This window comes from Polyodon spathula, chromosome 14, assembly GCF_017654505.1.
Source record: "Polyodon spathula isolate WHYD16114869_AA chromosome 14, ASM1765450v1, whole genome shotgun sequence".
In the NCBI taxonomy this organism is placed as follows: domain Eukaryota; kingdom Metazoa; phylum Chordata; class Actinopteri; order Acipenseriformes; family Polyodontidae; genus Polyodon; species Polyodon spathula.
This window is the reverse complement of record NC_054547.1, coordinates 6,981,606-7,007,555: the sequence shown is the minus strand read 5'-3', so window position 1 is coordinate 7,007,555 and position 25,950 is coordinate 6,981,606. Positions and strand designations below refer to the sequence as shown.

Genomic DNA, 25,950 nt, shown 5'->3' with positions numbered 1-25,950 from the left:
AGTTTCTTTTCTTCAGTTTTTTTAAGTAACAAACAGAGAATCAATGATCTCATAGACTCACCATTATGTATGCATTTCTGTTCATGAATTTAATGAAATGTTCCAAGCACCAGAAACAACATTTCAGACAGCATAGCATGAATTTGGCAAATTTGTTCTGTGCACCTGTAAATAACAATTAAAATATTCAGGCTGCACTCCAAAATGAATGTTTAATAGCACAATTCCACACAGGGTTTGAGGACTGAATTCGTACTGATGTATTTTATTCTCTCTGGTGTTCCAGCTCCCCCTAGTGAATAGCTGACTGTTTTTTTTTTCTTTAACATTTCTTCACTCCAGTTTCCTCCCCACTAAAACCTAAATACATTTGTGATTGTCAAAGACATTCAGGTAACTAGAAACAAGTTATACCCTCAACCTGAGTCACCATAAAAACAAGAGCAAACAAATAAACAGCTCTGTCACATGTCAGGCAATTGCAAACATCAAATCACTTAATACTTTTGGAAGCCATACTGTGCTGTAATGGTTGCGCAGCACTGCTTGAATACATAACAAGAATAAAGGCAGCCAGGCATGAGACTCACTTTTAAGTTTATGATCCAAATACTCTAGAATGATTCTGATCAACTGGACAATGGCAAGAATTAGAGATCCAAAAGCCAGCGAGCCTGTGTGGTATCTGGAAAAAAAAAAAAGGTTTTAATATTCAGCAACAGGCACTGCAATTAGGAATCCACACTGGTATGCACTGTACAATACAACTGATTTCAGAAGAGAATCCATCTGAGTAATAGTGCCATCTTCTGGCGCAAAGACACTCTTTATTTCTCAGCCAAAGGTGTATTTGACTGAGATTTTAAACAAGACTCAATATTCTGAAACAGGCAAAAATTACAGCTGTAGCGCAGCGTTGCCTGAGTGCTTCCTCCAAAGCTACCTAATTGCTCTTCCAAATGAAGAAAAGAGTGGGCAGGCAGGGACGTCTCCTGGCTTCTTGAATGCCCAGTAATAGGATGCGAAGGCCCCTGCGAGAGTACACTGGCCCAGAGCAATGGCAAAGTTCACCAGCCACAGGAACACAAAGACGTTGCAGATCTGGAGGATGAAGATGTATTTGTGGTAAAGGCTCTCGCCCCCATAGAACGCAAACGTGCACTGAGAGCGCGGGCACAGCTTGGTCACATTCGTACTGTTGAAAGTCTGTCAAAAAAAAAAAAAAAAACGAAAAAATAAAACGATAAATATATAGCTCAATAACCCATAAGGTCCACTATATTTCTGACATATCCACTAAGGCTATGTGCTTTAGCATATCCTGAAGCATATCCACCATTTTCAATTGCAAATGGTCTAAGGAGGAAACATCTCAACATGCACAGTCAATATGTACAAGTCTTGTGATCTTTCCAGTCAGTCATATACAGTAAAACAAGACCGCAAGACTACCACTTAAGCTCAATTCATTAAACTCATTAAAATAAAGTATTTAAAGATGACTTACTTCAGGATCACATGTGAAGTTTTCATACATGCACTTTGGTTGGGCTGGCATCACTTTGTATATTGGTTCACCAGATGAAGCCAAGAATCTACAAATAGGCTGGTTAAGGTAATGTGTAAAGATATAGTTTCAATAAAAGCACAACCCCCATGATGGTAAAGCTTTCATATTTTTTTCATATGTCTTTCATATTTAGTAAATGATCTTGGTTTAGGATTTTATTTTAGCACACCAAATGGCTGAAGCGTGTGATTGCTGCGTTGATGTAAAAGGGAACGTTTCATGCCGAGAGATTGATCTGAAACGAGAGTGCCGTAGAGTTGCCCACATTGGCTTGTTTCCTGTCACAGAGCAGGAGAAGGATACACGGCAGTGACAGCCCAGTATGAGATACAGATCGCTATGAGAAGGAAGGTGATGATTGGGTAGAATAAAGTCGACATTATATGTCCGATGGCCCTGGAATGAAACAGAGAAGAAACAGGTTCATTTTCTCTGCTTTAAGTTGTTAAGATTTAATTAAGGACACCAATCAAAGTTCAATCCCATGGGAAAAAACATACTCTAGCCATGCAACTGTGCACTCTAAGAGGCTTCTAAGAGAAGCACATCCATGGGAAAGACCCACCTGTAACCATAACCAATTCCATGTCCTGTACACCACAAGCTGTGCAAGCACCTTGTTGACACACTGTAGCCTCCCTTTCAGGAGTGGTTTTGAAACTGCTGGTTAATCAACCAGGAGCTAAGGTAATCAACAACTTGTTTCTACTTTAAATGGGACAGAAATAATAAGCCAATGGATGATGTTAACTGAACAAGGTGCCAACTATTTTAAAACCAAAACATCCAGATGAACTGAAACAGATGATCTGTGTTACAATACCGGGGTGTGGGTGTGTAGCACAATGAAAGACACTTGCCTGCTTCCTTCCTTGAGCAGTGCAATAGCGATATGGACTCTGTTCCTCAAGAAAACCAGTATCAGTATGATAGTGACTTCAATAATGCAGAGACATATCACTGAAAAGAAAAAAAATACATGGTAACCTTGAAGCAGTGGCAGCAGCATTCGAGTCTCTGAGTTTGGGTTATATACATTTTTGGCTCTCTCACTATTGACAAGTTCCCCTCATTTATCAAGTCCAGTCCTCAGAAAGCTAGAATAATAATTCAAATTATCTTTCTTGACCTACTTTAACAATTTGAGGTAACAGAAAAGAAAGCTGACCACTCTCTAGTTATAGAGAGGCAAATGTATGATACTGATACAAGCTTAACCAACATGATTTCCCGTGGTGACACCACTCCAGCAAATTTCAGTGATTTAAAAGACTTGGCTCTTTCCTGGATTACTGGAGACGATTCAGGAATTTCTGTAGGAGGTCAAGCCCTTGGCTGTAACAGAAAGGCTTACTGAACAAAAATGAGTTTACCAGCTTGGGGCAGTCAGATTAAACTCGCTCAGCTGCAAGACTGGATCTGTCAGCGATGATGGACACTGAGAAAGTATTGGAAACGTATTACTCAGCTGAAAGGATAGATCTTTCTGCCTCCCCGGGCATCTAGCTTCAGGACACACTAGTAAGACAGAAACACTACTTGCCACCTTATTTTAGCAGTGCAGGCAGAGTCCAGTAACTAAATACACTAAACAGGGTAACACATGCGTCCCTAAATCCCTACCATTGGACGATATTGTACATCACTTCAAAAATGGCACAAATGAAAATCAATAGTTCTTTATCTGAAAACTGAGTGTCTAGAAATGCCCAGTCTCTCGGGCTGTTCCAGTAAGGACAATGTACTGCACATGTCCATTTAACACTGCCCATCTGCGTCACTTTTGTATGCGTTCCGAATGTCTGACGTGTTAAATGAAGCACGTTAAAAAACATGAGCATTTCCAGTTCACTCAATGGCAAAAACAAAACCTTACTGAAGATGAGCCAGGTCTGACTTAGCTGCAGGTAGACTCTGAAGTCTGTCTGGAAGCCGATGTCTGAGATGGTGACATCAGCTCCTGGCTTCCCTCTGAGGGTACTGAACTCCAAGTAACAGTGCAAGATCCCTGCCGAACAAAAACGCAACAGATACATTTAGATGCACAATGGCACAGAATCTACAAGTCTGCGCACCAGTGCAAACACTGGCATCACTTACAGTGAAGTCTGACGTGTTACTGTTTCAGAACTAGCTGCATGTTAATTCATGAGCTCCTTAATGCACCAATTTGTTTGTCTGGTATAGTACCGCTCAAGCACACTCACCGTATCCAATGACCCCGATCACCCCGAATATAATGACCCAGAGCAGGACCCCGGCTGTGTAGCGCAAGAGGAGGATAAACAGCAGGCTCACCACCATCGCAATGACTAGGCCTCTGGAGAGAAACACAGGTACACAGTCTTTACTGGGCAGGCCTGCTCACGTGTGCAATAAGAATACAGGTTCTTTAGGGTAACACTCTATTAAAAGGGGGCTCATGTTACATCTACACATGACAAGAAATGAGGACATAGTAACTACACTGCAACTACACAACTAGGGCTGTAAAAACGTGGTCTCACGGTTTCTCAATTAGCACTATACTGAGTTACTGGTACTCCTATAATGGAGTATTGTCACACTGTCTGCTTCCCTCCCTGCAACATGTCAGAACTTAGCAAGATAACTGCTGAAGGACCAGAGGCTTGTGGTGAAACACTGCCACCTACTGGATATGAGATTTTATTGGTCAACGAGTACAATTTAGTATTAGTTCCTAATTTCCGTTGTTATGAACGCGACAACTTACATTAAAATCCAATACCAGGAACCGGCATAGTCTTCAAAAACCTTTATTCCCACTTCTCTTGCATCAAGAACACTGTTTATACCACTGTGTGAGTGAGAGAGAGAGAGAGAGAGAGAGAGAGAGAGAGACTTAAGATTATATTGTACTGTACTGTATGTACGCTTAACTGTAGTTTGATAAAGTAAGGGCTAAACACAGCTCAGGGTTAGAGGATTGTTATACTGCTTCTATAGGTGTATATCTAGTACACTAGCTTGTTGCTTGACATATTAGTACAGTAACAACAGGCAAAGCAGCAATAATGTCTATTAACCCACAGGACCTCTTCTGCTAGTAACTGGAGGCATGCTGCCTGGTTTTGACCCATGTTTTTCTCAAGGCTTTGTACTTATTTTGAAACACCTGTATATGATCAAATAGTGTGCAGTGTCTCCTGTCTGACCAATAGTCAGGGATCCAGAGGATACATGTGGTCCAGAAATGGATAGACCTGACCAGTCTGCTATACTTAACAGGCCTTTGTTTTTTAGTTTTTTGGGGGGTATTACTTTATGTGCAGGTGTAAAAATAGATTTTTATACATTTGACTATAGAATTAATACAAATTTCAACAATACATATCAGTATGGGTGCCACCTTAAAACCCCAGCGCTGTTTTCTTTTTTTTTTTTTTATGGTTATATTTCAGGTGTCTGATTATTAATTATCAGTATGTTATGTTTGTGTGTGGTTTTTTTATGATTTCTTTAATGGAACATGTTCCTACTTCACCTGTGAAAAAAGTCCCTGGTTTAAAAAAGTTTCAGAAATAACTATAATCCATAGACACAAGCTATTTACAGTTCCAACACAGCGAAGCTTTTGTTTTGGGACTGCCGACAGGGCTGTCAAGCATTACTATTGAGAGATGATTAGAAACTGTCAAGAACAGAACAATCTGACATTGCATCCTTGCTGGAAACATGAAACAATATCAATAACAAGAAGCAGAATGCAGAAAGCAGTAATGTACTGTACGCCAATCAAACAGCTAACTAACTGAAGCAGACGCCTAGTTTCTGCTTCAGGCTTTCTGTTTTGTATTGTGTACAGTCTGATTAAAGTTCTACGGGGCTGGATCTGCAGATTGTGCATACGTTCTCTGGCTTGTGAGAGACCCCAGGCAAGTGTTGTTCAGGGTCAACAGAGCATGCTCCTGAAACGCACAGAGCCAGATCTGCAACATGGTGGTGGTGGTGGGGGGGGGTTAGTCAGCAGAGCTCAGTGCTAGAGCTTTGTTAAGAGTTAAAAATGATTTGAGACCTTTCACCTCCTTGTTGAATAGCTGTAACCTGTCTATAAAAGAAAAGCACTCTGCTTGTTAAAAGTTCCTCGGATGAATGTTAAACTGTATTACATAGATATGCATGGTGCTAAAGTATGTACAGTTCTGACGAGATATAAAGCTCAAAAACACACTTGTGATGGACGTTATCGGGCAGTTTTTACTTTGCAAAATCAATAATGCACATACAGTATCCAACTCTTTCTTCATGCATGAATGGTTAATAAATGTTTTTGGTTTTTTTTAACACGTTATATTGTAATACGGTAAATGGTAGATACAGTATTAGTTATGCCACTACTAAGACCATTTTAAATGAAGTGTATTAAAGAATGTAATCTAGGACATATTAACTGATCATGTGATAAAGAAACATTTACTGTAGGTGTAATGTTGGTTCTAATTGATGAAGCAGACTAACAAAAAAGAGCCATGCTCTACATTTAACTTTATATCGACTTTGACGATACTTTATTTTTTCTTCTAAGGATTATAAAAATACAGTTTGTGCTTTAAAACGAGGTACAGGTGGTAACTCAAGATTTGTAGCAAGCATGCACCACATATACTACAAAGGCTTTCACAATCATTATAGCCACATACAAGTACATTAAGCATGTGTGGAACAGTGTATTTTCTTAAACCTGCTATCAGCTCAAAGTATAAACTTGAAGAATAAAATAAAAAATAAAAAAAAACGCTCCAGAACTAGACAAGATTAAATACTTTTTAAAAATATCTTTCTTACCAACTCACCTAATACATATTTGCTGTAACTTAGAATAAAAAGAAATAACCCAATTTATTGGTGCTTTACTGTTAAATTGCAGTGTAATTTATCAGTGTTAGGAAACAGCATCACAAAACGCCTCTGCCCACTTCATTTTTAATAGGTAGATATCTTCATGGGAAGCACTGAACTTACTTGGCAGCCTCTCTGAGGTCGGTCACGTTTCTCGTTTTACCTCTTCCATCTTTGAAGGTAGTTTTATTGGCTACAGTCAACACCCCATTTCTGGTGGTGAAGTCTGGAAAGCACCGCTGAAGAACTGAAACAAACAGATCAATTCATTATTCAGATTATTCTCAAACGTTTTCTCTCTGGAATTTATCATGAAAAAGGTTATACAGTGTCATTTCTAGCATATTATAATATATATATTATAGAATATATATCACTGTAAAGTGACAGTGGCTCTCTGTCTGTAGTCACACGTATACTGGATTCCCCAAACTACATTTTGTATAATTATGTGGCACGTGATATATGAAAACCAATCCCCCCCCCCCCCCCCCCCCCCCCCCCAACCCCCCCAAAAAAAAAAAACAAAACAAAAAAAAAACAACTATTGAACAGCAATACAATATTTAACCACCAGGCACTATAGCAAGTTAAAATCCTATAGAATTAAAACAAACAAAAAAATATATAATAATACAAGTAAAGAATCTAAGGAGAGGAAAAAAGTTACTTGTCACATCCAGTGTTTCTTGTGTATCTGTGATATCTCTATCTATTTGCTGTCTGTGTTCTGTATTTGGATTATTTTCTAAATATGAAACAACTATATACACACTTCTGAAACAAACAAGCTGATGGCAATTTGAAGACTAGTAGAGATCACTGACAATGCAGCCCCTGTACTGTCTGCTGTGTACTGAACTTACATGGCCTGCTTGGAACTATCATTGACGGGCAATCTTCATCTCGCAGAACTTCTCCAATAGACTGAAAAGAAGCAAAGGGATTACTGTTGCTTTACTATGCACAAGCACACTTTACAAAGCATGTGAATATGTAAATATGCAGTAGAACTGCTCTTGCGAATGATAGACTGAACAATAGTCATTGTATCCAGAAGATGCAGGTCACATTGCCTGTTTCTCTACAGTTACGCAGTGCTGCATGCTGTTTGTGCCAGAGGCTTTTCATTTTAGGGGAGGTACAGCAAACTCCAATTGATATCTCTACCCTGCTCTGATATATTCAGTTTGCCTGCGGGAGGTCATCGGCTCCATTTGGGTATAACTCAATGTGAATGCAAAATGAGAAAACAAAGCATCTATATGTTAAAGGCAAATGCAAGGTGGCATTGGCCAGCCTCCTTTACTATTATATCCTGCTTTATTGTGTGAGCCACCAATGAGGCTGTCGTTAGTTTAGACTTGACTGTAGAAAGCGTTCACTAACTCCTAGTTAGCGACAGCATTTTGCTGTCGTTCACTCTTATTAATAGCAGTGCTCAGGACCTTTATGCTAATGAGCTAATCGTAACCTTTCTCTCAATTCGTTACAAACATGCCTTCATAGAAGAAAATCGTTGGGGCTCAACAACGCATCCGAATTATCTCTTATGAATAGCAATTGGCGTTAAATAGGCGGCTGTGGACGAAATCCGATCATGTCCTCCTGTTTTCTCATTTCGACAGGCGTTAACCCTTTATGAATAGACCCCTAAGTGCTGTGATCAAGCTTGCTGCTGTCAGCAGTTTATGGCAGAAATAGATATCAATTTAAAGCTGGTAATGACTCTCGCCTCCTGCAGCATACTCAATTCAGTGTGGGAGTGAGATTCAGTGGGGGCGAATTTACAAGTAAATGGTTCCATCAAAAGTGTTCCCAGAAAGAGGAATGTTATTGAAATAATAATAACACCAGCCTCGTTATGCATATGGATATTATTTAAAAGTAACAGGACCCTCTTTTTGATGAAACAGTGTTTGGAGTACAATAACACAGCACTTAAAAAAGGTAAACTGCACAAGGATCCCATTTTCATTACGCATATTTTTAAAACCAAGAATCTGGGGATTATAAAATATCTCTATCTGAAGTTTAAATGACCTCATACAGCCTTGACGTGTAAAGTGTGAGCAGCCGATACAATGAAAAAGTTTGACAGCTTCTTCAGAGGGCACCCTGACGTTCCTTCCAGACAAAGCACTGAAGATCAATCCTTTCACTCACCACAGAGAGCCCTGTAAGTGTTTTAAATCTTTCCTGTCAGTGTTTTTAAACAATGCTACTGATTTTTGCTCTTTACGTAGGAGGACTAAAACGTTTTAAATATTTGATGTAACTCCAGTGACGTTCCCTCATACCCAACGGTGGATTATTTGTCTTTTTTTTTTTTTTTTTTTTTTTTTTTTTTAAGAAGCAATGCCTACAAAAATATATTGCCTGTACATTTACCTTTCTTGGATTGTTAAAACCTGGCTTGCAGAATTGCCTGTAATACTCCCAGTAGCTTTTGTTGTATCTGTATGCATATTGCATATCTAAGTAGGTTGCAAACCTGTCGGGGCACTTGGAAACACACAGCTGTAAAAGAAAAGAAAAAAAAAAAAAAACAGGGAATAAATGTAATTAAATGGAGAACATACATTAAATGTTTGATAGGCTATTCATAGTAATAACTAAAGCTGATTACTTGAGTGGATTTTAAAATGATCTACTATACTAATTTGTCTATAATGTTTTACATAATGTTTAATGTTAATGGTAATAACATATCATATAGCTTATTAATGAGTACTTTAGTATAACTGCTAAAGGCAAGGGATGGGCTCTTTTCCCATTCTGCATTTCTATTATTGGTTTAGCATTGTTTTCCACTGTTATACTGCCGAGAGTTTTTTTTTTTTTTTCTCATTTCAGTCGAATCTATGCATTTCCAGCACACGCTATTGCTTTGCTTATAATCCTTCTATTGCACATTCTCACATACCTGTGTTGTTGGGCACTGTAGATTTATGAGAACTGCAGGACTGGCACATTTCAGAATGTTGAAGTAGAATAATATGGCTTTGTTCCTAAATAATAATAATTAAAAAAAAGAGATACAAAAGGTTAACCTGGAACTGCAGTTCTCTGACTTCCTTCCTATCCATAGGTGTAAATAGCTAAGAAATCCAGTACTGAAGCATTGCTACTACACAACCAATGTGTAATTAGTGTGCTTCTCCAGTGCAATAACAGTATAGTTAGTGGCAATTAATGAAAAGTGATTCCTGGTGATCTCAGCTACTTTCATCACTAGAGAAGGATACCATTTCAAATATTACAGCAGGGAAGTGCCTGGGGGATTTTCTTTCATTGTACAAGTTTTGAAGCAGTTCTCTAGCTTTCATATTTTTAAAAATTGTTTCTTGGCAAGCAGTGCGTTCACTTTTAAACTGAAGTTCTGTTCATTGATCGGGGGGTGCCAGCTAATCGATCACCTTCAAGCTCTGTCGATTCCAATACTGAGAATGTTATTGTAAAGCTTTCAATGTGCGAACAAAAGTTAAGCTTTCAGCTAAAGCATGGAACTATTTTAACAGGTACTGTAATATTTCTCAGTAAAACTACTTGGGTTCCTAACACTCCGAGCTGATCGGATAATATTTTCCAAAGATCATGTGACATGTACCAGCGTCATAAAATCTGATGATAGCCGATTAATGCACTGAGCACTGTGTTCAAACCCACATGTGAAGAGAGTCTGGTATCTCAAATATGATAATAATATTTAAAAACTTTTTTTTTTTTAAATCCAAGCTTAGAAATGACATGTATTTGGCCACTGCCCACACAATGCAACACCATATACGGTCTCTGCCTGGAAGAGATTTGTGTAGAAGTATCCATCAAGCAAACATTGCAGAATTTATCAGAAATACAGAAAAAAAAAAAAAAACTCAGATGTTCCTGATGCGTGGAAGAACCTTACTGTTACAGTAAAGAATTAATCAGTCTGATATTTTGTGCTGTTTTCTATTTAATGGACTGAGGGACAAAGGTATCCATCAAAATAATTAGATCAGCTTTGAGATAACTACCCAAAAGCTACAAACGATGCAAACTACTTTCAATGCAAGACTTTTAAACTAAAATCTCTAATTAGCTTGGGTTAAATTATTAACGAGGTTCCACATTTTTATTACAAATATTCATCTGAAAGCAAACTGCGTCACATTTGTAATGTACAAAGTGTATTCTAAAGCTGTTCTCACATACAACTATGATGGTGTGATCACAGCTCATTAATGTAACTTGTTTCTTAGTTCCCAGGGCTATGGGTTAAACATTAAAATATATTGAATATACTGTGCATCACACCCCAAGACTAATTCAGCTTCTTACACACAACATCCTGTGGCTAAGTAATTGATACACTGCTTGCCTGTTTACCACATACATCCATATTACTTTACAATAGTGCAGTGCAGCACACCATAAGCATTAAACAACTTTGCACATATAATGGCTTATTAAAATACAGATTAAAAGATGGTCCCTCCCTGTAAGTTTAAATAGAACAGTTATCATTTTGAGTAGCAAATCCGAATGCTAATTGGGTTTCATAAACCTAATGGAACGCAAGCTCATGTGTGGTCATTAAGTAAAGGTTAATAAACCAGTTTGAACTCGGCATCAAATTGCAGTGTGATCTGCAGCCAGTAACATTACACTGAACATGCCATTAGCTTTATAATATTCATTCTACTTAACATTCAAGCACAGCGGAGCAGACTGATGCATTTATTTACACCCACGCATAAAAATAGATGGAACACAGGGCAATCTAAACAACCTCCAGTATATAACACAATGAGATGTGAGAACACTGGCATCCCCTGGAACTTGTCATTTACTACTTATTACAGCTATATATTAAGACAGATGCTTATGGACAATAACACCAACCATTTCATACATGTGTGTGTATTCTTGCACCATCCGCTGGCATACCCTACACCATGCTATGTTTCTTTAGGCTTTTGCAACTGGCAATCTCTTTATCCATCCTCCAACAGTTATTGGGGGGGGGGGGGGGTGCAAACTGATCCTGAAAGTAAGCCTTTAATGTTCCTGTCTCTGGACACCCCCTCAGCCTGTCAGCCGTGCAGTAGGCACATCATACACTGTGATTTTAAATATAGGGCACCATACGCAAAGCTTTTACTCGCTGTCAGTTTTGGTGAATTAAATCACATTTCATACACAGCGTTCAGTGTTGCAATGTTGCACTTCCTAACAACATGCAGTTTGTACGTATGCTGTAAATGAAGCCTCGAGCATCTTACAGCTCTAATACTGGTGAAAATGACACTATGCATTCCTGTGGGACGTGCCATGGCTCTTTAGTCTCAACTAGGTAATCACGTCCATGCGGGAGGACTGGCTGCAGCTGCCGATTACTCCACATGAGTACATGACAGCATCATCACAGCTTCAGGTGCTGACCTGAAGACAATTTAAAGTGGAATCGCTTCACTGCGCTAAACGGTAATACAGTCAATGTTTTATGTTCCTGCTGCATTCTTATTTAAGGAAAATAAAATATCAAAAATACAGTGCTAGGTTTCTAACACCCTTGTGTAACATCCTCCAGGCAAATTAAACAAACGAGGCATCTAGTTCCTCTAGAGAGGCATCTTACTGCTGATGACTATGGTTATAGAACCTAAAGAGTGACTTGCCACCTGCTGTTAACAGTTTACCACAGTGAATCCGCACAGCTGCTTAACATTGACTTTTACTCACGCATTCGGTGTGCTCTGCTGGCCGCAGAACTGTCCATAGCTGTCAGTTGGGTAAATAACTTTTCTTGGGTCTCCATGCATCCAGGCTACAAAGAAAGAGAAGTTTAAGACTGTGTAAAACATTAATTGATCAAGTCTTCAATATAAATCGATTGCAGAATTTGTTTTTCGAATGAGGACACGCTTAGTTATGCCCCTTTTTTAACTTCTGGAAGAAGGGAGAAAGGGAGCATCAATTTCTTTTTTAAAGCAGGACATTTATTTATGAAATAAAATGCAAGAATTAGATCATCTTCAGGAAAAAAAAAAAAAAAAAAAAAAAAAAAAAAAAAACTTGGTTTGAAGCTCGGGGCCAGCATGCCTGGATGGAAGTGTCATCAAATCAAGCTGGGAACAAGCCATCGGAAATGTTGTTGAACTCTCTGTTGTTTGGTTAAGCAATGGGGTTTCTAGGACAACACTAATAAATCATTCCCCCCCCAAAAAAAAAAAAACTAAGTAGAACTCTACTTAAACAATGAACACCTACTTACTCCACTCTGCATTCTGGTAGTGATTTAATGGAGAAAAACATACTGTATATTGCTAGTAAAAGAGATGTAACAGCTATTGTTGTGTGATGCATTACTGTCATGATAAAAAGCACTTGTAAACCTAACCCAATTTCTATTGCTTTTCCAATAAACTGACCCTTAATGCAAATAAATAAAAGCATACAATGTTATCAGTGCCACTGAATAAACACAATAACAGCAACCACACTTTAAATAATGAAAATACAGTTTTCATATTTATTAGTAAGCTGGTAGAAATGCATCAGAGTTGACTTTCATTCGCTCTGTACGCTACCTTGTAATTAACCCTTTAAAGTACAAGGGACATAGATGTCCCACAAATAAGATAATGCTAACTTTCTTATTTTTGCAATTTACTGACAGGTTGGATCTGATTGTCCAAATTATCAGTTTCCACGTGATACTTGAGTCACTCCCAGACGTATTTTAAGAAGAAACCCCTTGAACAAGCGCTCAATTCCTTGCTTACCTTAAGGGGTTAAGGACGTCAACCAATAAATCAGCTTTTCAAGAAGAAGAAACTGGAATCAATATTCAGAATATGGATGAACGAGCTCTTCCTAAATCTCTTAAACCGCGTTGAATGGATGCTGTCGGTTCTCACTTTGCTGTTTAAACTTGCCTGCTCAGCTCGCTCACAAATCCCTGTATTACCTAGAGCAGGCAGTCACTGTATCTGATTGGAGGTGTCCCGTATAGGCAATGCGTTTATGGAGATAAGGCAGCCGAATGAAAACAGGAAACAGAAAAGCAAATTTACTTCATTCTTTTATTTATTTATTTTTCTTAAAAGGAGAACATTTCACTTTGATATTACAAAATTAACAGGAAACAACTTGAGAATGTGGCCTCGTTTTGTAAAGTTAATAGATATTTTTATCATTTGGACTGGCATAACTGCTTTTAAAATATAATCCATCACAATTACTTTTTAAAAAATACATTTACCAACATTACACTGCATGCCACAGAATGCAAAATAGTTCATAAGCACCCAACCCACAATAAGGTTGTATTAAATTCTTTCTCAACTCCAAAACTAGAACAATCCAGATTTTTTTTCTAGTCAAACACTTTTCATCCTATAAAAGGAGCAGGGAAAGGAAACAACAGTTAAGTGCTACTAATAGAAAGGTGGCAAATGAACACAACAAAGGTGAGAGTGTTCTGTAATACTGCTCATACCGACGCTCACTTGTTAAAAGTTCTCCTTAGAATATACATCGGTGCCCTACCGCCTCTCTGCAATGGAACCCTATACAAGACTAGACTGCTTTACAGTATATTTTAACAGGATCAGCAGCAACATACCCTGTACACCCCCAGAATTAATTGAATTAAAAAGGGCATCTGGGTGATGAGCCTTGTTACTGCACAGCCTGTCAGTACTGCACCTCTTGGTGGCACTAAGGTTCTATAAAAAACACACAGGGAAACCTGCAGATATGGCTAATTACTGGCTCTTTGCATGAGTTGTTGCATGAATCACTGTTGCAGGATCTATGCAGGCAGTGTAACAGTGTTTTCATTCATCATATATGACTTTTCCATACGGGTCCCTAAATGGAACAGCACGTTGAAAGACGCTTTGAACTGGCGGAGGAATGAGATGGGAGAAATGCCTATGCTATGCACAGCCTTAGGCATAAAATATTAAGACGCTCCCAGCAGAGAGCCCTAGAAACATCTACGCAATTTCCACTGTCTAAGAATCAGATGTCGATTGGAAGTGATGTTCTTCAATCTGAGTTGCTGCTCTTTTATCTTCACACAATCTTGTTTTTATGTATAGATCACTATGCTGCCTTCACATTTCCCAAACCCCGCACAGGTTCAGAGTTGTCTCTGAATTTTTAAACAGCAACTTGAGGCCTGCTTTCTATATATACCATAATCCCTGATGTGTTATATGTGGGCCGTGGGCTGTGAATTTTTAAACTGAATACATTTAGGTAGATTGAACTGCTAGATTCTTAGCAACATGCATCGCCAACGCCCACTGTTTTCTCCAAGTCAGCTTGACAGTTTCATAGCTAAATTAAGGCAATGTTTCTATCGTGTTTCAAAATCTAATTTGTACATTAACGTTTACCCAGGAAAAAACAAGTTATTCCATTTTTTCCCTCATCCACCTGTTTTCAAAAACAGAAAATAACCCATCCACCCAACTTGTAAAAGAAAAACCAAGACACAATTTAACAGCTGTCATTATGCCAAATTAAAATATTGTATTCCTCTGCAGATTATTTCAAATAAATGTTATTATCATATGCATAAATTCTGTATGTACACACGGTTTTCCATTGATGTCATGAATTTCACAGCTACACAGTGTTGTAGTGATATAAAATAAACACATACATAAAGTCTAGTAGTGTCAAGTGAGGAGGCACTGGTCTGCAACTGTTTTGTAATGCTCTGTGTAAATTGCATATCCCTCCCATGAGTGAATCATTTCAAATTGCAAACTACATCCCTGGCATGTATTCTGTAATATATCGAAGCTGCACCTCCCAGTTTCAGGCCTGTATCAGTAATCATGAGCAAGACAGCAGACGTGATTGTTTGAAAGAGACAGGAGTGCAGTTCACAGGCTGTATCTGAGACTGCACAAATAACAGCCCCTGTCAACTGTGGAGCATTCTGGAGATCAAATCAGCTTAACTTCCCCTCAAGCAATTAAAGACAGAAATCTTTCATGAATGGCCACATATCCCTCTAGAATAATTTACACACCTTGAAGACTTCAAACAGTTAAACAGCGTTAACAGTGTTAGGGCAGGTGTTTTTAATATTTTGTATAACCCTGGTAGAGAACACGTAGCTTTAAATAATCTCCTTTACTCACCCACAGATCCCAATGCAATATAGCCCAGGATGACAACAACAAAGATCACACAGCAGACAACATCTGTACAGTGCCTACGGACAAGAAAAAAGGAAATTCAGTTAATGGTTTTTATTATTATTATTATTATTATTATTATTATTATTATTATTATTATTATTATTTGGCAGACACCTTTATCCAATCCACAGGCATGTACCTATTCAGATTTACACATCTGCCCTTAAATAATTCACGTTACATGATTCATGCTGAACTGATAAACTGCAGCATTTATATTTAACTAACTGTATAGGAGTACAATAAAATCTAAAAATGGTGTGGTATATGAAATGTACTGATCTTACTTTTATTAAGCTGGAAATATGTTGTTTAAAAATTTCAGTCTCACCAAAAATGTTTTTTAACTCAGTGTTTTTAACATTTCTGAACTTTTTGACTGTTATTTGAATTAATGCTGCATTAATTAAGCACACAATCCCAGTACATATCTCTTAAAATATCTCACTTATCTCAGTGGGATATGTCACTTCATAATGAGCCCTAGATTCAGAGGGCAAAATCCCCCCAAAAAAAGAAAAAAGATGAAGTGCTATCCCAAACATACAGTAAAACCAATTTAGAAATGCAGGCATGCCGAATTATAATGTTTTATTACAGTTTCATACTCGTGGTTCCTGGGGGGGAAAAAAAAATAAAAAATCGCGGAATAATGGTTTGAATGATGGTTTATAATGCAGCACGATAAATCAGAGAGAGAGATACTTTTTGCATGCATCTTATTAGACGTTCAAAAAAGTATCTGTTTTGTTTTCCTCTCCCATTTCAAAATACACACATTTCCAAAGTAGGCCACTCTTTATTTTCTGCAACAGAATCATTTCTGTTAAGTACATCTCCAAAATAATAATTAAAAAATGAAATTAAAAAAAAAAAAAAACCAACCCCCCCCCCCCCCCCCAAAAAAAAACTGAAATCTTTAAACTCAAAAAGGAGGAGGTTCCCTTCAGGGGTAAAAGCAGTTCACTTTCTGCAGTCGGCACTAGCGGGAAGGAAGTTTCTGTGCCAGCTGCTGCTGCTGAACAGCCAGCCTATTAGCATCACAGATTTATTCTTGCTTATTATCCTGCCTGTGGTCAAATTCAAGTGTTTAAGAAGCTTTTAAAGGCTAAATGATTTTCATGTTTCAATGATATGGCTTCCTAGGTAGAAAGAAAAAAATTTGCTCCATTTATGTAAAATACAAATATGCAATACATTTTTCATTATGAACTGCCGCTCATTATATACTTGCATATAAATATAATATACTAAAGTGAATGCGTTTTTTAACAGTCCTCTATGTCCCACTACTTTATGGACAATATTGATTAGTGTATACTGTAAACCCCTTCATATCCTTTGTGTGAAAAGTGGTATTCATTTCATACATGAGGTAAATAATTCTGAATGGCTGTTTAACCTTAACTGTCTGTGACACCAGAAAAGATATTCTTGTACACAGCCAGGTATAAAAACTTTGTCAGTCCCGAAGCTAGTCACTGATCCCATCTAATGTGCCACATCACACGAGTAGATTGCTGTGACTGCTAGCCTTATGATCTCTGCGAGAGACTGGTGTCACGTGATTCAATCTCTATACAGATCAGCTTGCTGAAACTTCAGTCCTGGGTCTCGCAGTCCTGGGTCTGAGTCATGTGACGTTGACCGATTCTAAATGCATACATTCTGAAAGGAGGAGGGAGTTGATAGGCTGACATTTTCAAAATAACAATCAAAAGGGTCAGAGATGGTGAAAATGAAAACTTTTACACAGAAAAGAAAACCTAAAAATAGAAATCTCTACTATAAACATGTTTTTTTTTTTTCAGATGAAACACTGACTTCCATTGTCATCACCATGTGAGGTTGCTGTGTAGACAGAATTCATTTTTAGTTTAATCTTACAAATGTTTTCAAATGTGATGATAAATCTCATGATTAATCTGGTCTATTACAGCAGCAGTGCACACCACAGCCAACAACACACTATTTAGAAAAAAATAAGTGACTGTGCACAGGTTGTGCTTCCTAGGACTGGCATGTCTTAGATACTCTACAGATCTCAGACTGTACTGCATGTGTATGTTGTAAAGGGGGAGAAGGTGGGGTCCTTTGATCTTGCCCTTAGAGGAAACTGCATTCTCCTCCGAATGGTACAATACGATTCAATGCTGTTAATGTGCTGCTTTCGTTCCCCCCCCACCCTTTGTTCTCTCTTCTCCCATCAGATGGAAGTTTAATGAAGATTGCCTTTTTTAAACAGAAAAACTCAATCTCAATTACTTGTCAGCATGAGCAGATGAAATATGAATCTTTATTTTTTTTTTCTTTACAACTCAATCAAAAGCAGCTCAAGACTGGCAGCTAATTAAACTAGCCCTGAAGAATTAAAATGTAATGTGCTTTCTTATACCAAAAGCCTGGGCTTAGGAGTTTATATATTGTAGCATACATTTTTCAAAATCCAGTAACCTGTCAATGTTATGTTCTCATTCACACCTTCCTGGTATACATCGCCTTTCACTCACAGTTGTGCTTCAATGGGATGAGATTTGGGGGGTGGGGGACAGGGCATAAACTGAAAAAATGGAGGGATGGGAAACGGTTGGTAAATAGCTTGATGGCAACTTGAAAAAAGGGGTGTCCAATCAACATCCTGGAGGGCCACCCAGCTCAAGGTTTAACAGGTAAAATGAGACAATTAAATCCTGAACAAACAGAATCACTGGGTTCTTCTTTAAAAGACAGGGAGAGGGCAAGCTCTGAGAGCTCTGGGTTAAACTTTGCAAGGAGCCCTTGGGCCATTTCAAAATAATGAAGTTTAGAAAGAAAATAATTAACAAAACTGAGCTGGAACAGTGATTATAATTTCAGGGGAAAGCTCTGCACTTTAAAGGGTTTTTTTTTTCATAATTATTGTCTTTAATACAAAATATTTTTCAAGGAAAACTTGGGTGAGATGAAACCCCAGGTTTGTGAAAGGGTCAAAACGGAACTTTCTTCTTGAAAGTGACACGATTAATAGGCTCTGTCATCTTGTAATGTCAGCCCCAGTGCTCTATTTAGTATAAAAGTTACTTGTGAGGGACTATAAATCTGAGGATTCTGTCTGCAGTGTCAAGAAACAAGCTTGATGGATATAATAAGAATAAAGAGAGACAGGAAAAGCCATGAAGTTGGGAAGTAAAATGGTCAGGGGACCTTTGAGTGTTACAGATTAACTGGAGCTGATTAGGGAGGTAATAGCAGTTTAGCAGTGAAGCACAGCCAGCCCAGCAGACAGGCTCTAGGACTCTCAAACTGCCAGATTAATTCAACATTTACTTGCTCATTTTGTTACTAAAACATGTTCATTGAATTGGGCCCTACAGGCTTGACTTTTCACCGTCTCTTATTGGACTGTATTTAAAAAGAACCCACTTTTATGGACATGGAATATAAACTTAAATGTAATTGGACAAGGGGAAATTGAAGCATTCCCAATTGCAGAACAGTTCATTATAGTGTTTGTGTTTGAAAAACGGGGCCCTACAAATTAAATAGTGGATTGTCTTTACACTAAAAGAAAGTAAAATCCAATGACAAACGTTTTTTAAAAAAAGTCTTCTAATCTAAACGTTTGCCAATGAATTAAAGTTTTGTTAATATTTCTAAATTTGGCTTCAGAGAACCCTGCTATCCAGCCACGCTCACGGCTCCTGCTGAGAATCAAAATGAAACCAGCCTGGAGCACAGTGTATTGATCCAGAATATCAAGAGAAGAAAAGGAAGACAGGGACCAAGAGGCAGAAATAAGTGAAGAATTCTCAGCAAGAACAAAATGCCTCAGACAACTAAAAGTCAATTTTCACTACCTGGTTGTTCAGTGACCCTGGATTATCCCTGACCTTGAGCATCAAGCCATTGTGTGTAATGCAAGCAAAGGGTTGTTAGAAACAGACAAATATTATTAAAAAATGTATATGCAAAACTAGTGCAGTCATGTTGCAATGGGATTGTACTAGATTAGGATAACAGCAACACAGAGCATTCAGACAGTGGTTCCTCTGTACTAAGAACATAAGAAAGTTTACAAACGAGAGGAGGCCATTTGCTCCATCTTGCTCGTTTGGTTGTTCATAGCTTATTGATCCCAGAATTTCACAAAGCAGCTTCTTGAAGGATCTAAGGATGTCAGCTTCAACCACATTACTGGGGAGTTGGTTCCAGACCCTCACAGTTCTCTGTGTAAAAAAGTGCCTCCTATTTTCTGTTCTGAATGTCCCTTTGTCTAATCGCATTTGTGACCCCTGGTCCTTATTTTTTTTTTTTTCAGGATGAAAAAGTCCCTTAGGTCGACATTGTCAATACCTTTTAGAATTCTGAATGCTTGAATCAGGTCGCCGCATAGTCTTCTTTGTTCAAGACTGAATAGATTCAATTCTTTTAGCCTGTCTATATATGACATGCTTTTTAAACCTGGAATAATTCTGGTCGCTCTTCTTTGCACTCTTTCTAGAGCAGCTATATCCTTTTTGTAGCGAGGTGACCAGAACTGAACACAATATTCAAGATGAGGTCTTACTAATGCATTGTACAGTTTTACCATTACTTCCCTTGATTTAAATTCAACACTTTTCACACTTTACTGTGATGTGCTGTGCCGGTAACAGCAATTTGAGATTCAGTATTTCGTTTTTTATAATGAGTTAAGTGCACAGGAGGCAAAGCTATGGAAGAACAATGAAAAATTGTGGCATGCTAGCGCTTTAAATGCTGTACCTTTCAATAAAGCTTATATTGATTATAGAGCATCATGTGTCTTCCTGTGACAGCACCCTGCTCTGGTAATTGCAGGTCAATAGTGTTGTGTTATACTTTCCATTCCAGTCGACACATCTGGATCGAACTACATTGTACACCAGTATAACATCTGCCCAATTATTTAACCCCGATTTTCTCCCTAATGTAGAATGGCCAATTATGTTTCCTCACCACAGCAATTCCCCACACAGCTCAGGAGAAGTGAAGGTTCAGTGGGCGTCCTCAGATCCCTTTTAGAAAGTGAGACACAGTGCTAAACCAGGATCAACTTTCAAAACGAAAATAAATTGATCAAGTAGCTGCTGTAGTTAGTATAACAAGAGATTAAGAGCTAGGCTATATACAGGTCACATAGAGAATATATGCACTGGCAAGACACAGTAAGGTAACATTACTGTACATCGCTAAACAATAACCTTTTTTTATGTCCTATACCCAAAAAGAACATATCCAATTACAAATCCACTTGATACCTGTCACTGTGGCACAGAATCGCATGCCTTTGCCAATTATCTAACTGGAATGCCGAGCATTTTGACAGAATGTTCCCTGATTAATTCTCTGAGGGCAAGGTACGTGCAGTGGTAAGCAGTGTAAAAACAAGCTGTCAATAGGTGATTGAGTAACCCTAAAATACTACTGTAGAGCGAATGCTGTCAATCAAAAGACCAACGTGTCAAGACTATCTCTGTACGAATTTGACTGGCGAAAATTAGCCCAAGAGCTATTTATTTGATTTATATTAGTCTAATAAATGACTTTTTTTATGCGCTCTGTAAGACAACCACAGTGGCTGGGATTGTGATTTATTAGAGGCAATAGTGCAGTTTTACTAGTTGTCAAATAACATGCTGTTAATTTATTTATATATTGTGTTTAGGGGAGCCTCTACTTCACACTGTCTTACCAGTAGAGCAGTAAGTAACAGTAAAACTGGAAAACAAAAGTCCTCGACGAGAAGTCTTTTTCATTATTTCTTTTGTGTTCTAACAATTCCCTTATGAGAGGGTGTAAAATCAGAAAGTTGTAGTTGGCCCTTTTCTACCCCCTCGAGTCTCTTCTTCACAATGTGGCTCCCTATGCTCTAGCAATGTGGCCATACACCACAACAGAATGAATATAACCCTAGGGCAGGGTTTCCCAATCCTGGTCCTGGGGACCCCCTGTGTCTGCTGGTTTACATTCCAACTGAGCTCTCAATTACTTAACTAGACCCTTAATTGAAACAATAATTTGCTTAATTAGACCCTTTTAATTGTTTTCAGCTTTTAAACAGTTGCAGAGTTCAAGTTACTTATAAATGTTAGAGCTAACGAGAAATCTGTAAAAAGAGAGCTGAAAATAAGTGAAAAGGTCTAATTAAACAAATTATCAGTTCAATTAATGTTTTAATTAAGTAATTGAGATCTCATTTGGAATGAAAACCAGCAGGCACAGTGGGTCCCCAGGACCAGGATTAGGAAATCCTGCCCTAGAGGATACGTCACAATGTTCTTGGGCTGACATTTATCTGCATGTCACCTACAATGTAGCTGTGCCTTTCCTGCAGCTGACAACCAATGCATACATTTCACAAGCTGGCTGTACCACTTCATTTATTCGCATGACTACAATTCTATAATTAACAGTTTCGCTGTGCTGCATACTACGCGATACAACAGTTTTTGTTGTACCTGCATTTCACCTATCAGGCAAATAGACTCTTTTCACCTGCCAACCTATGCATCAGATGCTAGCAGATTACAATATGTCAGTTACTTCTACCACGTCTTTATGAACCAAGGGGTGAAGAGACAGCTGTAAACTGCAAAAGATTAACACCTCTATCGAGAAGGTCACCTTAAAATCTGTGCTGCTCATTGTGTGTAAATTATAAGGCTGAGCACCATTGCAGTGTTAATAATTTACCACCCAAGTTTCTACAAAATAAGTCATTTTCTGATTTATAGTTTGGGTGAGATCATATTGACCCCATTTGATAGTTTTGGCTGATACAACAAAGAGAATTTCCTAAAGTAGTGCAGAAGCTCTCTCCCCGCAATTCATCAGACAGCTCCTGCAGCTATGCCAGGTCATGGGACAACAGTGTTCACACAGTGCAAGGAGTTAAAATATAATTGCTACATACTTCAGACCCTTTAATATCTTCACAGATAATAAAACCGAGCCAAAGGAATATACAGAAATTAATTTAGAATTTCCAATCTGGATATAAAAATAAATAAATAAACTGAAGTCCCTTTGATTCATTCAGTGTCAAAATCTTCTTTCCAGGTTTAATAAGCTGCAGTAACTTAACATATTTTAACATGTTATGTGATAAAGCACCAATTTCTAAATACTGTTTAGGTTGATGATAGTTCTTATTGTAAGATTTCATTTTATTATACTGTCCAAACAATCAGCATCCTTAATGAAGTGTTTCTTTTTTTAAACGGTTCTGATCCTTCCAGGAAGACAGACAGCTGGCTCTGTAAACGTGGGATTCCTGTTCTTTATGCATTGCTGTTGCTTGATCCATACATCACAACCAGCAGACATTACACTGCAATAAAAAACCCTTAGGGAGGTGAACACACACAGTGAATAACCTGCTTCTGTCAAGGTTACTTCCCTCTTATCCAGAAATACTTAGAAAGGTCTTTCCCAATGTCTTCTTAAATCTAGTGTATCTTGAGACGCCTTAGGCATTTCACCCATACAGACACTGAGAAAGACTTACATCTGAAATGCTTGTCGGTTAATTTATAAGTCACCTCTGTTATTGCACAGATTTTGTATCAAAGCAGAACCTGCAAGAAAAGACTACAGGACCATTCTGTTGTGCTGTACTGTTCACCTGCAGAGAACGTCACTGTATTCTAGATTTGACAACACATATTTTGCTACCCCTATCACTATTTAAATATTTTGTGAGTTTTTGATTTAGTCTAGTTAAGATTATTTAAGAGTCACTTGCAAAAGCATTTTGAATCCCTAATTGCCACTAATAAACATTGCTTTGGGGGGTCTTGCTACGGGATGCAGAGCAGTTTTTGCAGCTCTCCAAGCACTACAAATGGCTTGTGATTTTTCTGATGCGTAAAGGCAGCAAAGTTCTTTGATTCATTTTAAAAGCGTTGTGTTTTACCATGATGCCTTAAAGATAACTGGCATAAAACCCCCACCCTCCAGACAAGAAATCCTTAATAAAGCATTTTGACAATCTACTAACCCACACTGTACAGCAGAAGATTTATGTAAGGTCTTGTTTTGTTTCCTGTGGTGTGTTTTACTGGTCTCATCAGCATAGTTCTTTTTAATCTCCATGTGTTCAATGTAGTTCCATTCATCTCCATGACTTAGAAATTCCAGACTGGTATTATTAAGATGGTAAGTCTACCAGATGGTCATGCTATAATATATATATATATATATATATATATATATATAGTACTAAGGAACATTGTACAATTCTACAACATTAAATTGTTAACATATGGTATGGAATATCAAATCTCTGTATATATATAGATATATATTATATAACACTAGGACATTGATTGATTGTAAAATTCTACATTAAATTGTTAACAATAAAATGTACTGTTGGAATAATCAAATCTCTGTATACAGTAACTGTGCAATTATGTATGGAGCCCACTGAGTAGGAAACTGGAAAGAAACCAGGGAATGTCTTTCATGTGATCGTTAGTAAACCAGTAGTTATTTTAACATACAGCAAGCTTCACTGGTATGCAGCTACAAATTGCAAGTGTTAGTGAAAGAGTGTAAGAATAACAAAACACTGCTTAAAAGAAAAGCGATTGAAACCAAAAACAAAAAGCACGAGTAGAGTGGAATAAAAAGAATCCTATTTCCTATTCCAAGTCACAGAATAAAGAAGAAATCCAGCTACAAAATAACAAGACAAGCGTGTAATACCTGTTGTGGATAGGCCCTTTGAATGCAGGGTCGAACTTGCGAGGTTCACCTGTAGGCAACAAAACAAACAGGTAAGCCTGCTGTAGAGAACAACAATGACAAACAGCAGTGTGCAAAGATCAGCTTACAAGAACAACACACATGGCTACAGAACCTTGAAAGGCACTGCTGGGGTTAGTTTTCACAATTATATTTCCATGAAAAATAGAACACCCGGGGACATCAAGCCCCCAGTTCCCCATTGAAGCAGTGCATTGCTTTGCCATGCATCCCTATCTAAACCACTGATATTGGATATACTGTCTGCTTCAATACAAAACTTCACAGGGTGGAAAGTACTGCAATAAATAAATGAATAATAGATAATTTAGTTTTTGTCCCTTATGACAAGAAAATATGTATCCATCAACTACTACTATTATTATTATTATTATTATTATTATTATTATTATTATTATTATTAAGAACAGGGTTTCAGATAAATAAATGTGTTAAGTAACGTTGACAGAAACCAACAACAGCCATTCCTCCTCTCGACCAATGACCTGAGTTCATTAAAAAGAGTAACAGATAGTCCCAAAACACAATAGGTAAATACTTTAGATGAAAAGCAAATGAAACAAAAATGTTTTCTCTAAAAAGGTTAAAAATAAAATTACATTTACTCTTCATTTGGCTGTTGACGTTTTTTTTTTTTTTTTTTTTTTTTTTTCAAGTAGAACAACAAAGACGGGCATAATCTGAGAGAACAAAAATAACAATGAAGATCAAAAGCTTTTTTTTTTTTTTTTTTTTTTTTTTTTTAAGTGTTAAACAACATCGCTCAAGACATCGGATTCTCTCACGGATTTCAGTACAGTCTATAGGTATTTCATTCCTGTCTTCATTATCTCACAGTGTACTGCAAGGGACTTGCTTGCTATTACTCATGAGGACACCCTGTCCATAGCTCTCAAGCACACATCACATTTAAAAACACATGCCACTGCAGCCCCACACACGTAAATGCGTATAGCCTCTGTGTTATCACTGCTACTAAACCTTTCTGATAGTACCCAGAAAGAAAAAAAAAAAAAGCCCAGTGACGATTGTTACCTTAATGCACTGTACTGTAATGTGGGCTTGTAATCCTGGCAACCCTGACAACTGAATCAAACCTGAAGCTGTCACAAACCTTTCAGTCCAGAGGTACACTGGGATCATGCTCAGAAACGCTTCAGCAGGTACCGACAAGGGGAGCTGTGTACTAACATACAAATGGGAAAGGTGAGGCTTCTTCTTTTGTGGCAGGTAGTGGAGCGGTTTGAAAATTCGGCAGCTCACTTTTAAAAACACTGCACATGGTCTAGAAGATTTGTTTTTCTGAAGAATGTCAGTCTACACCCCAAAGTAGCTCCCTAGTGTTTAGGGAAGCGACTCGTCTCACTGAACCTGCTGTTTGGCTGAGTGTTTCAATGCACAGCCCCAACCCTACAGAGAACAACTCCTGTGCTGCTGACTTAGACCAGGGCTCAGATTAAATCTGTTTGACCTGGCTTACTAACTGAAGCCTGTGTGACATCTCTTTCTTTATATTAGGTAATAAATGAGAGTTGATTTGCC

At 37.9% G+C, this 25,950-nt stretch overlaps 1 protein-coding gene across 5 annotated transcripts in view; it reads right to left on the bottom strand.

The window, feature by feature from the left end:
• Positions 1-25,950, bottom strand: part of LOC121326751 (choline transporter-like protein 5) — a 64,685-nt gene that overhangs the window by 7,757 nt on the left and 30,978 nt on the right. For 3 of the 5 annotated variants that reach the window (XM_041270205.1, XM_041270206.1, XM_041270209.1), the window contains exons 2-18: positions 24,349-24,397; positions 15,580-15,653; positions 12,158-12,242; positions 9,357-9,441; positions 8,822-8,950; positions 7,297-7,357; positions 6,554-6,677; positions 5,607-5,639; positions 4,305-4,388; positions 3,778-3,890; positions 3,447-3,578; positions 2,431-2,530; positions 1,874-1,966; positions 1,508-1,595; positions 944-1,206; positions 591-685; positions 62-165 (exon numbers count right to left, since the gene is read on the bottom strand). In XM_041270205.1, the coding sequence (XP_041126139.1) occupies positions 62-165; positions 591-685; positions 944-1,206; positions 1,508-1,595; positions 1,874-1,966; positions 2,431-2,530; positions 3,447-3,578; positions 3,778-3,890; positions 4,305-4,388; positions 5,607-5,639; positions 6,554-6,677; positions 7,297-7,357; positions 8,822-8,950; positions 9,357-9,441; positions 12,158-12,242; positions 15,580-15,653; positions 24,349-24,397 (1,712 nt within the window). The remainder of the gene's footprint in view (positions 1-61; positions 166-590; positions 686-943; positions 1,207-1,507; positions 1,596-1,873; positions 1,967-2,430; positions 2,531-3,446; positions 3,579-3,777; positions 3,891-4,304; positions 4,389-5,606; positions 5,640-6,553; positions 6,678-7,296; positions 7,358-8,821; positions 8,951-9,356; positions 9,442-12,157; positions 12,243-15,579; positions 15,654-24,348; positions 24,398-25,950) is intronic. The other 2 variants (XM_041270207.1, XM_041270208.1) reach the window with 1 other exon arrangement.